Source organism: Danio aesculapii, chromosome 19 (assembly GCF_903798145.1).
Source record: "Danio aesculapii chromosome 19, fDanAes4.1, whole genome shotgun sequence".
Lineage (NCBI taxonomy): Eukaryota > Metazoa > Chordata > Actinopteri > Cypriniformes > Danionidae > Danio > Danio aesculapii.
Genome location: NC_079453.1, coordinates 50,930,167 through 50,942,666, shown reverse-complemented (window position 1 = coordinate 50,942,666; position 12,500 = coordinate 50,930,167). Strand labels below are relative to the sequence as shown.

The 12,500-nt window shown below is 39.5% G+C and overlaps 1 protein-coding gene across 1 annotated transcript in view; it reads right to left on the bottom strand.

Annotated features, from left to right (window-relative positions):
• Positions 1–2,144: 2,144 nt before the first annotated feature.
• The window catches only part of LOC130246516 (ephrin type-A receptor 7-like), a 178,909-nt gene continuing 168,553 nt past the window's right edge, over positions 2,145–12,500 (bottom strand). The window contains exons 11-15 of the mRNA XM_056479503.1: positions 11,913–12,116; positions 11,220–11,372; positions 7,609–7,799; positions 7,346–7,510; positions 2,145–2,967 (exon numbers count right to left, since the gene is read on the bottom strand). Of these exons, the coding sequence (XP_056335478.1) occupies positions 2,853–2,967; positions 7,346–7,510; positions 7,609–7,799; positions 11,220–11,372; positions 11,913–12,116 (828 nt within the window). The 3' untranslated portion in view covers positions 2,145–2,852. The remainder of the gene's footprint in view (positions 2,968–7,345; positions 7,511–7,608; positions 7,800–11,219; positions 11,373–11,912; positions 12,117–12,500) is intronic.

Genomic DNA, 12,500 nt, shown 5'->3' with positions numbered 1-12,500 from the left:
ACTGCTATAATCTGAATGAAGATGCCGTCGTGGAAGAAATCAGCGCGCAGGTTATTCTGGAGGAGTTTATGCTCCATCGTCCCCGTTTGAGGAAGAAGAGACCAGTGTTCACCCATAGAGAAGATGCACTGCAGTGAAGCTTTTCTTATTTTGAGTTTCTGTCCTGTTTCTAGTCCAAATATCTAAACATTCTGAAATCAACAAGCATTTTCTGGACAACCCAACAATATTGTGCTGCTTTCAGAAATAATGAGTCAAAATTAAGTGAGTTTTTAATTAAAACAAGCAAAGTAATCTGACAATGGTGGAAGAGAAATAATCTTGCTTTTGATTTAAAATCTGTTTATTTATTACCCACTGTAGATTATTACTTAAACTTGAAAAATCTGAATGCATCAAAATTAAAGAGACAGTTTATCCAAAAATGACTCACTGTTTACTTGTTTCAAACTTTCTTTCTTCTGTTGAACACAAAAGAAGATAGTTTGAAGCATGTTGGAAACCTGTAACCATTGACTTCCATAGTATTTGTTTTTCCTCCTATGAAACTCAATGGGTTTTTAACTTTTTAAATATCTTCTTTTATTAAGTTAACTTAACAAATTTAAGTGTATAGAACATAAAACAATTAAGTTGTCTCGCAAATATGTCAAGAATTGTGTTGTTTCAGCTCATTTTCAATAATTCGTTTGAACAAACAGCAAAGGTTTAAACCACTTGAGGGAGTGTAAATAGTGAGTATATTGTCATTTCTGTGTGAACGATCCCTTTAAGTGTGTTTTGCTTTAAAACAAGTAAAATAATCTGCCAATGAGGTGAGCAAAATAATAATCTTGTTTTTGATTTGAAATCTGATTATTTTATTTACCCACTGGTAGATTATTTACATAAACTTGACAAACTTGAATTTCTGTAAAATCTCAAATAATACATCAAAAACGAAAGGGATAGTTCACTCAAAAATGACAATTCTGTCATCATTTATTTGTTTCAAACCTTTATGAGTTTCTTTCTTTTGTTAAAGATGAAAGAAGATATTTTGAAGAACGTTAGATACCTTGATTTCCAAAGCATTATGTTTTTCCTACTACAGAAGTCAGTGGTTTTGCTTGCCCCATTTGGCAGATTATTTTGCCATTGACTTCCATTGCATTTATTTTTCCTACTATGAAAGTCAATGGTTTTTTTTTTTACCTTTTTTTATACATAAACATCTTCTTTTATTGAGTTTACTTAACAAATTAAAGTTAACTTAATTAAATAGAACATAAAACAATTAAGTTGTCCATTGAATATCTTAAGAATTGTGTTGTTTCAGCTTATTTTATATAAGTCCGCAAAGATTTTTGGAGCAAACAGAAGAAACTCATAGAGGTTTAAACCACTTGAGGGAGTGTAAATAGTGAGTAGTGAATAGTGTAAATTGTCATTTTTTTTGTGTGAACTACCCCTTTAAGTGAGTTTTGCTTTGAAACAAGCAAAATAATCTGCCAATGGGGTGAGCACAATAATAAATAATCTTGTTTTTTATTTAAAATCTGATTATTTTATTTACCCACTGGTAGATTATTTACGTAAACTTGAAAAATCTGAAATAAAACATCAAATTTAAAGAGATAGTACATCCGAAAATGTCAATTCTGTCATCATTTACTCACTGTTTACTTGTTTTAAGCCTTTATGAGTTTCTTTCTTCTGTTAAAGACGACAGATATTATGAAGAATGTTAGATACCTGTAACCATTGATTTCCAAAGCATTATGTTTTTCCTACTACAGAAGTCAGTGGTTTTGCTTGCCCCATTTGGCAGATTATTTTGCTTGTTTTAAGGAAAAAATTACTCATATTTGACTTTTATTTTGTTGAACAAAGCTTTTCAAAATAAAACAGTGAAATTACAGGGATAGTTCACCCAAAAATGTAAAACATTTACTCACTGTTTACTTGTTTCAAAAGAAGATATTTTGAAGAATGTTAAAAACCGGTAACCATTGACTTCCACAGTATTTGTTTTTCCTACTATGGAAGCAAAAGACTTTCTACTTCATCTTCATTAGCGTTCAACAGAAGAAAGAAACGATTAGAGGTTAAAAAAAACTTGCAGTAAATTTTCATTTTTGCGTGAACTAACCCTTTACGTGAGTTTTCCTTTTAAACAAGCTAAATAATCTGCCAACGGGGATGAGCAGAATAACAGTTTTCCATTTGATATGCTTTTATTATTGACAGATTATTTTAAAGAATGTTGGAAATTGGTAACCATTGACTTCCACAGTATTTGATTTTCCTACTCTGTGGTTACAGGTTTACAGGGTTGCCAGGTCCATGTAATTCCAGCCCAATGATAACTCAAAACCTTCCCTTAAGGAATGAAAAGCAGCCCCCTGATAGAGTCAATAGTGAGTACATTGGGGCACACTAAAATAAATCATTCATTGGATTTACTCAATTTTGTAAGTGGTTGCAAAACAATTTCTATGAGCTGAATTTAAACAATCAAATGATGTTGAACAGTACTAAATTTCATTTGTTTGTTTAAATTCAGCCCATGTCAATTGTTTGCCACCACTTATCTTCAGTGTATGCAAAATAATCTAGCTCTCAGTTTGAAATGAGTGTATTTGTCTCATCCCATTGGCAGATTATTTAACATATAATTTAGGAAAAACTCACTTCATTTTGACTCATTATTTTAAAAACAAGACAATATTTAGTGCTCGTCTATAAAATGCTTCTTGATTTGAGAATTTTGAGATGTTTGGACCAGAAGCAGGAGTAAATCTGTAAGTAAGAAGAGCCTGTTTTGCAGTGCGGGGTTGTGTTTCTCCTTGCTGAGGTTGTGAGAGGCGCTGTCAGACCTGCACCCCGCGGCCGTGCATCTGGATCACCTGCGCTCTCAGAGTCTGAATGGCCGACAGGATCTGCTTCTGGTGCTCCAGACAGGTGATGCCCAGACTTAACACATCCCTGAAACACACACGCATGCATACACACACAGATGAGGATCATGCATATACACTCTAGCTGTTTCCATCCAAAGATGCACATTTATAAAATTAAAATGAAGTCTATAACATTTGAACAGGATGAAAATTATCATATGCATTTGTGTTTTATTGCAATATTGTCTTTTTCCCCAAAAAGGCCCATATAGGTTTCAAAAGCTGAAGATCTGATAAAGATTGGGGTCTGTGCCTGGTTGCATGAAAGCCCTGACAGGTGCAGTATATAAGTTTGACACCCAGTGGTTGAACTAGGTATTGCATTCCTAGATCAAAACACACCAGATTGAGGACCAACAGAAGCGAGCCTCACTATCGAGACTAAATGCTCATTTAAGGCTGATTTAAGGCCCCGTTTACGCCGGTTACACACCGCAAGTGAAAGCAGTGAGTGTGCAGCGCGTATGGAGAGCAGAAGCAGCATGCAGGCTGAGATCAATCTATCTCTGGCTATTCTATCTAGTTACCTATCTCTCTCTACATACAAATACACTTTTAAAAACTTTCATCTGCACCAAGGCCTGCGGCAACCTCCTCCTATGCTGTTTCTTTAACCTGCAAGTCTGTATTTTACAAATTCTATAGATCATACAGTACTGTCTGCTTCTCAAGCTCTATGAGGAGTGTCATTCATGTCTGGTGCACTCAGAAGACAGTCGCCTGTGTTATCATGTCATTTGGTTTGTCATTGTCAGGTTGTTGTAGGCCTAGTTATAATAATATTTATACAATATAGTTATGATATTTATACATGATCAAACTAGTGTTACATTAATAGTAATAACTCGTTAATTCATGCTCGTGCAAAGGATGAGACGGACAAAAGTAATCATTGCATGCCCTTCTTTTACTGATTTTCGTGTTGTAAGGTTCACAGTGCAAAACAGCTCCCGGGTGGAATAACTTGAGTTAACATAAAGCAGAATAAAACTTTCTTCCTCTGCACATGGCGAGCTCACATCATCCAGCATGCGTGTCGAACTACACTGCCCACAATACACTTCGCTATGGACTACAACTCCCGTAAATAGTCTTAAAGCGGCCACTTTCTATTTCCCCTCTCCTGCAACACTAGTGAGCAACTCAAGCAAAACTGATACTAAAATTGTTTTACATTTGGTTTTGTAGTTTGGGTCTAATTAATGTTTGTTGCCGTTTTTTAATCGTTTAAGTTCATTTGATTGACTATATATAAATCAGTGGATTTTATCACCACATTTATTGGGTAAAATTGCCAATTTTTACTGTCATTCAAGGTGTTTTGGTCATTTTCAATGCACTGTCACTTTAATTGAGCATGACCAGCAGCAAAAATAGACCCAGCGCCGAAACTATCGCGGCACTGCTGCTTCAGTTACGCTCACGCCTCGCACTGATGCGCTGCTGCTGCATGCGATATGAAAGCTCTAATCTGTTAACATGGACGCCGAAAAAACACACTCTGCTTACATGCTGCTTACGCTTGCGGTGTGAAACAGACTGTTTTAGTTTTCAAATGCATAAGTTTTGCTACGATTACACCATGCATCCACACTACGCTGGAGTTTTCAAACGCTGGAAATGGAGCTTTTGGAAACGCTGAAGAGGCCGTGTTCATTCTAAAGCGCTGCTGCTCCGTCTCAGTGTGGAAGGGAAAACGGAGACATCTGAAAACAGAGGCGGGGCTGCAGACATTCTCCTCTCTGATTGGGCCTTTTCCTCAATATTCAGTAGCCTACACACAGTTCAGTCTTCATCCTCTCCTTGTAAGTTCAGACTTTGCAAGTTTGATGAGGAAAACAGACTCCAGAGGACACATCAGTAAATCTTCAGAGGGAACAGTGTACTGTATAACCTTATTCACATCACCCTGACCACTGTTTCACTATCTTAACAATAAAATGAAGACATGATATGAGGAGCTGCCCATTCTCATTTTGATATTAACTTAACAGACAGCAGAAATGTTGAGGCGTCGTGTAGCTGCAGATTTATACGAGGGTCATCTTCATTGTGTGCACAACAAAACAAGGGCCATCTCAAATCACTTTGTGGAAAAGAGCTTGGGGTGGATATTTTGGAAGAAGAATGGGAGATGGTTTGGTCTCCAGCCAATAAGCTTTCAGTTTGCAATAGGGCCAGAGCCATTCAACTCAGGATCCTTCATAGAATTCATATCACACCTGCGAGGATGTTTCTAGAAAGCCTAGTAAGAGCTTGATTAGCTAGCCCAGGTGTGTCTGATTCGGATTGGAACTAAACTTTGCAGGACACCGGCCCTCCAGGACCGAGCTTGGACACCCCTGCCTTAGATCATTAAGGGGGAATACTTAATGGCAGCCTTACAGTAAATTCCTTAAGTTGACCTTCAGGGTTAATGCTGCCAACTGATAAACAGCAGTTAAAATGCAAGATTGTCCCTCGTCCCTACAGGGAAACCCAGCAGCAATCAAGTATTCAAGAGTTCACTCTTAGCTGATGATTAAGCATTATTGGCATGCTGTCCCGGGAGAAAGCCCTGAGCTTGTAATATCCTCGAGCCCGGGGCTCCCTCCTGTTAGAAGGGCGAGAGGAGAGTTTGAGTTATGGTACGTCTCGAGAACCCTGCTATCGCCGTGTGAGAAGTGTAAACTAAGGTTGTCTTAGGTGATAATTTGGTTTAGCTGATTGGCTATGGTGTATGTTTTTGGACAGTTGGAGGAAACCGGGGAACCCAGGGGAAACCCAAGCGCCAACCTGGCCGATAGGAGGTTGGACCAGCGGTGTTCTTGCTTTTAGGCAACAGTGCTAGTAACTGGGCCAACATGTCGCCCTATTGAAAAAGGGCTGGGAAGTAGAGATGGAAGGAGGGCGGGAAGCTTCAAGACGAAGACAACTGGAGTGAAAAACCCTGGTTATTTATAATGCCTCCGTAATCATCTAATAGGGCAGATTACGGAGATAATGAGGTGCCAACCATGTTGATTATAAGCACATGATCTTCTCGAAATTAGTTTATAAATAAACCACACTGCATGATGATTTGCAGTCATGGCTTTGCAATCAAAAAAATGTGATTATAATAGAGGTCAATGGAGCCAAAACAGCCTTAAAGGGCACCTATGGTAAAAAATCGACTTTTCAAACTGTTTGGACAGCCATATGTGCATGTATGGTGTATAGAGCGTCATATTGGGGTGATATAAGCACACCCAGTGCTTTTTTTTCAATTTAACAACATAAAAAACGGTGGACCAATTGGAGCGGTTTTCAAATCGACCGCAACTTTACGTAGGAGAGCGGTCCCCCCCACCAATATTGATTGACAGGCGCGTCATCATATCCTCAGTTTGTTGATTCACGTCCGCCATTTTCAGCATGAGTTGAAGCGATATCACTAAAGGAACACGCTAGCTCTATTTTTAGATGCAAGGCTCATTGGGCTCAACACAAGAGCAATATTCTCCACATTATTATTGGTTGTTTCTTTAGGTAGGTTTGCAAACATGTGTACTTCTCATTGAGTCTACCTTATACTTCAGCCGTTTGCATTTCTCGCGATCCCAGAAGCTCCCTGTGATCTTAACTAGCATGCGTTTTAGAATTCTAAACATCGGTTTCTATCAGGGTACACTCAAGTCGACGGCTGGGCGCCGCGGACCGCTGCAGAAACCTATGTTTAGAATTTAAAAATGCATGGCGCGATGATTCGGGACACTTCATGTTTCTGCCGTGCCACAGAGAGTGTCTGGTGTGCCGTGTCGCAGCTTCGAGCGGCGCATCCGGTGCCTCAGTCAAAGTTAATTCAGTGTGCGTGGTTATTAGTTTCTGTGTACAAGCTCGGCACTTGAAACTAGCACACAGTTGGCTGTAAAACTGTACAAAGACACAAATGATTTTGTACTCTCTGCTTGGTCTGTGTCCGAGTCGTACATGTACGACTGAATGCTGTACCTCTCACTCCTTCTCTCAGTCTGCCTGTCTGATTCTGTTGCAAACGCAGAGCGGGTGAGCTCATGGCCCCGCCCCCTTGTTACGTTGGCGGGAAGCCGAAACTAATTTACATGTGAAGCAACACACCCCTAAATCAGCGAACTGTGGACACACCCCCAACATGACACTTTTTAACACATTATAATAAAATAATCTGAATTGTGTTTTAAACTGAACCTAAACTGGCACACTCAGAAGAACCATAATATTAATATTAAATCATAAAAAAGAGGTCAACTATGTGCCCTTTAAACATAAACATTTGGACAATACACAAGGGTTCATAATTAGAAATGTCAAATTATAAACATAGTTTTCTCTGAGTGTAGATGAATGCCTGTAAAAACAGAGTCTTCATTAATGAGTGTGTGTGTGAAGGAGCTTGTACTCACTGTACGGTCATGCGGGCCACAGACTCCAGGTAACAGTACCCAGCGGCGGTGAAGTTGTCTTTATATCTGCCCATGTCTACAGCCTCCAGCCACTCACCCACTGAGCTGAAGGATGGGAAAGAGGGAAGAGTTCGCTCGGCCAGAGAAACAGACGAGCCCAGAGTCCTGCAGGAACACACACACATGCGCCAGAGAGCCGTTTACAGTAATGAAGGGTGTTGTGTACAGTAGTGTTGTGCTGTATTGTATGACACGTGTGTTACCTGCGTCCGAGCGTGGAGGAGCCGATGTTGTCTGGGCTGCGGATGCTCTTGCTGAGAGCGCTGTGGATCTGTGTGAAAGTCGGTCTCTCCGTTCTCTCCTTCTGCCAGCAGTCTAACATCAGCTGATGTAGAGACGGAGGACAGTTCAGCGGCGCCGGCAGCCGGAAACCATCCTCGATAGCCTTTATTACCTGTCCACACAACAAGGGTGTAAAATTAGCATGGATGGAGGTGACGTGTCTCCAACCAATTACTGAAATGTCTCCACCAATAATTTAGTTGCCTTCAAAATAAAATAAAACACGCTCCGTCAAGCATTAGTAACCCAGACAAGCAGAATGGGTTAAATCACACCCTCTTTTTCCCGAAAACTTAAAGGCAGTGTGATTAGCGGTGGCTTATTCTGCTGTCAAGTGAATGTTTGGATGTCAGAAGAGCGATAAACCAAGGACATTTTCCAGTCCTCCTTCACTGCGCAAGACGATAAGGAGCTGCACTGTTAACCATTTCACAATCTACAGTAACTTACAGGCCAGTAAATCATTTACAGCAGGGGTCTCAAACTCGCGATGATAGTTTGTGGCCACGACTTTAATTTAAAGTTTAATGTCAGTGCGGCCTGCGAGTTTGATATATACAGCACTTTACAGTGTTGTGTGCGGAGCTGAACGAACCTACCAATCACAGTGGGTTATATGGCTTTCTGAGGCGGGACATCGGCTTGACGCAGGCAGAGAAACATTTCTCAATGAGTGAAAGTCACAGCAGCGAATATTCATTCCAGTGCGCTTCATTTACAACAGTTGAAAAATAGTTGCTGCCCAGCCAGACATTATATGTAGGTAAATCAGTGCTTAATTTGAGCCGGGTCTTGCTGGATCCTGTTTCAGGACATGTCAGATATTCGTGTTTTGCTTTCTGGTATTTATTTTAATTGATTCGACATTAACTTGTGTGCAGTGAATACCTGCATGTGTGTGTGTGTGTGTGTGTGTGTGTGTGAGAGAGAGAGTGAGTGCAAGCAAAGGCTGTGTGGGGTATAATAATAAAATAATAATAATAATAAATAATAAAAAAAATTGTAGTAATAGTAATAATAATAATAATAATAATAATAATAATAATAATAATAATAATAATAATAACAAATAATAATAACAAATAATAAAATAAAATGAACTAATAATATTAATACTAATTTAAAAACTAAGACAATAATAATAATAAATAAAATAATAATAATAATAAATAATAAAATAAAATAAAATAAAATAAAATAAAATAAAATAAAAATAAAAAATTAATAAAATAAAATAAAATAAAATAATAATAAATAAATAAAATAATAATAATAATAATAATAATAAATAATAATGATGATGATGATAATAATAATGATGATGATGATGATGATGATGATGATGATAATAATAATAAAGTCAGAAAGCAGGTAAGCAAATAAACAAATAAATAAAAGAAGCTAAAAGTGTTTTTTTTTTTTTTACAATTAAGTTAATCATTTCTACACATACATGCTGTTTGATTTAGGTGATGTGGCTTCTCTACATGTTTTTAGTCCACATTATTATTACTGTGGTCCAGGAGTGTGTGTTGTCCTTCAGCCAGGATTTATTTCAGTGCCAGAAAAAAAGAGGACACACACACAGATGGAGACACTTCTGAGATGCATTGGTCACGCAGCTGAAGTGGTCTTCAAGTCAAAGTGCACACACGTATACACACTCACACAAACACACACTTTATCTGGCCCCTCGCTTCAGCTACTTTAATATTTTTATACAAATGCAGGACTCCTCACTTCACAGTCAAATCCGCTCCTGCCGACAGGCCGAGAGGACGGAGAGGGAAAATCTACATCACAAACAACCTAAAAGGATTTTTAGGCAGATTTAAAGGAGGAGCAGCAGCAGTGACGGTCCACAGATCAGTGACGGTGTACAGCTGAACTCGAAACCATTCACCCTCCTCACAAATATTGATTCCTTTTTCAATCCCAAGAACATTTTCTCAGCATTTCCTATAATGTTTTTTGCTTCTGGTGAAAGTTTTATTAGTTTTAGTTTGGTTTGGTCTGGTTAAAAACCAGTTTTAATTTTTTTTTATTATTTTAGTGGTCAATATTATCAGCCCACATAAAGTCAGCTGAAACGAAAGTTAAGATTTCAGTTTTTCTGCTATTGTGACTTACATCCACTTGAAAACAGTCCTGAAATGAGTAAAAATTGTAGGACAGTGCATGATTTTGTCCTTTGGGTACCAATGAGAATTTTCAAATACGGGGGTTGATAACAAAATGAAGAAAGACTGATGAATGGACAAATTCAGAGCAGAAACAAGACACCTACTGAAAGGCCTGTCCAGAAGGACTGATAATCATCCCAAAAAGAACTAATAGCCCCGCCCTAAAGGACTGATAACTCTGCCCTAAATGACTGATAGCTCCGCCCTAAAGAACTGAAGAAAAGAAGTGCTGTCCTAAATGATTGATAGTCCCACCCTAAATTACTGATAGCCCCACCCTAAAATACTGATGGCCCCATTCTAAAGGACTGATAGCCCTACCCAAAAAAGAATGTTAACTCTGCCTTAACAGACTGATAGCCTCACCCTAAATGATTGATAGGCCCGCCCTATTTTACTAATAGCCACAACCTAAATGACTGATGGCCTCGCCTTAAAGGACTGATGGACCCGCTCTAAGGGACTGATAGCCCCACCCTAAAATACTGATGGCCCCATCCTAAAGGACTGATAGCCCCGGCCAAAAAAGAATGTTAACTGTGTCCTAAAAGACTGATAGCCCTGACCTAAATAATTGATAGGCCCGCCCTATTTTACTAATAGCCACACCCTAAAGGACTGATGGCTCCGCCTTAAAGGACTGATGGACCCACTCTAAGGGACTGATGGCCCCGCCCTAAAATACTGATGGCCCCATCCTAAAGGACTGATAGCCCCGCCCAAAAAAAAAATGTTAACTGTGTCCTAAAAGACTGATAGCCCCTCCCTAAAATACAGATGGCCCCATCCTAAAGGACTGATAGCCCTGCCAAAAAAAGAATGTTAACTGTGTCCTAAAAGACTGATGGCCCCGCCCTAAATGATTGACAGGCCTGCTCTACATTACTGATAGCCCCACCCTAAAATACTGATGACCCCGCCCTAAAAGAATGTTAACTCTGCCTTAGGACTGATAGCTTGCCCTAAATGATTGATGGGCCCGCTCTATATTACTGATAGCCCCACCCTAAAATACTGATGACCCTGCCCTAAAGGAATGATAGGCCCGCTTTAGAGGTCTGATAATGCCACCCTAAATGACTGAAAGTCCTACCTTAAATGACTGATAATTCCACCCTGAAAGACTAATAGCCCTGCCCCAAAAGACTGATAACCCCGCCCTAAAGGAATTCAATGTAACCAGGAAATGAAGAAAGCCATTGCGAGGGGGATGGAAAGTTATGATATTTGGTTAAAGTTTATGAGGGAACACTGTTTTGAAATAGTTGTAAAATAATAAGCATGTCTAATAATGTGGATTCAGCTGTATATAGAGGTAGATCAGCAGTGTAAATGAGGGTGAGACGTACGTCCTGGTTGCCCATGTCCCAGTAGGGCCGCTCCCCGAAGGACATCACCTCCCACATCACGATCCCGAAGCTCCAGACGTCGGACGCCGAGCTGTAGCGGCGATACTGGATCGCTTCTGGAGCCGTCCACAACACCAGACTCTTCCCTCCGTGCTGGAACACACATGCACAGAAGTAGGTTTTGGACAATTGACAATCACCCTACACCTAACCCTACCCTTATAGGAAACTGTGTGTGTTTCCACATTCTGAACAAACACAGTCTGCATGATTAATAAGCCTATGAGCAATATGTGCACATATGTGTAATGTCTTACAACGTGGTCAGCCAAATAATCTTACTTCAAAGTGAAAACCCATTGTGAAAAGTGAAAACCCAAGTGGGGAAGCCCATTGGCAGATTATTTAGCTTTTTTTAAGGTAAAACTCTTTCAATTTTGACTCATTATTTCTGAAAACAAGCCTATATTTTTTGCTTGTCTAGAAAATCCTTCTTTTTTTAAGAATTGTAAGATATTTGTGCTAGAATAAAGACAAAAACTCAAGACAGACAAGCATTTATTTGCAGTGTATGAAGTTTCCAGCGTAGCCGCCATTATGGCTCACTGTTTTTTGTTGTCACAGGTCACATGACTAAAGACTACCAATTTGCTGACTGTGAACTGATGGAGAAGCTGATGGAGAAAGACTCACGAGCGTGCTGTAAACGGCCTCGATCTTGTCGTCCTGCAGCGGTCTGAAGCCGGACACTTTGCAGACCAGACTGCTGTTGACCAGCACTTTATGAGCCGCCAGCCGCCGATGGAGGAAACCCATCTCTGTCAGATATTTCATCCCAGACGCAACTCCGCTCAGCAGATCCGCCAGCTGCAGGACCGTCAGCTGACCCTCGTGTTTCTGAGAGGAAAAACACACGGACAATCAGAGGAGGAAAACAGGAGAAACAATGCAGAAAGCGGACAAGAGAATAGAGCAAAATAGAAGGAGAAAAGGATACAGGGAAAAGAAAGGGAAAGGAATATGAAGGAATGGGGAATTTAGGAGAAAAGATGAGAAAAAGCTAAGTAACTTTAAAATGAAAGGTAAAAACAAAGGTGAGGAAAAGAGTGAAAGAAAAGATGCAGAAGAAAAGGAAACAGGAAAACAATAGAGAAAATAGACAAGAGAAAAGTGAAAGCAGACAGATGAAAAGGAAGCAAAAGAAAAGAAAATTAAGGAATGGAGAATTTAGGCAGAAAAGTAAATAAGAAAATGGATAAAGGAATAAAACATTGAAGAGGG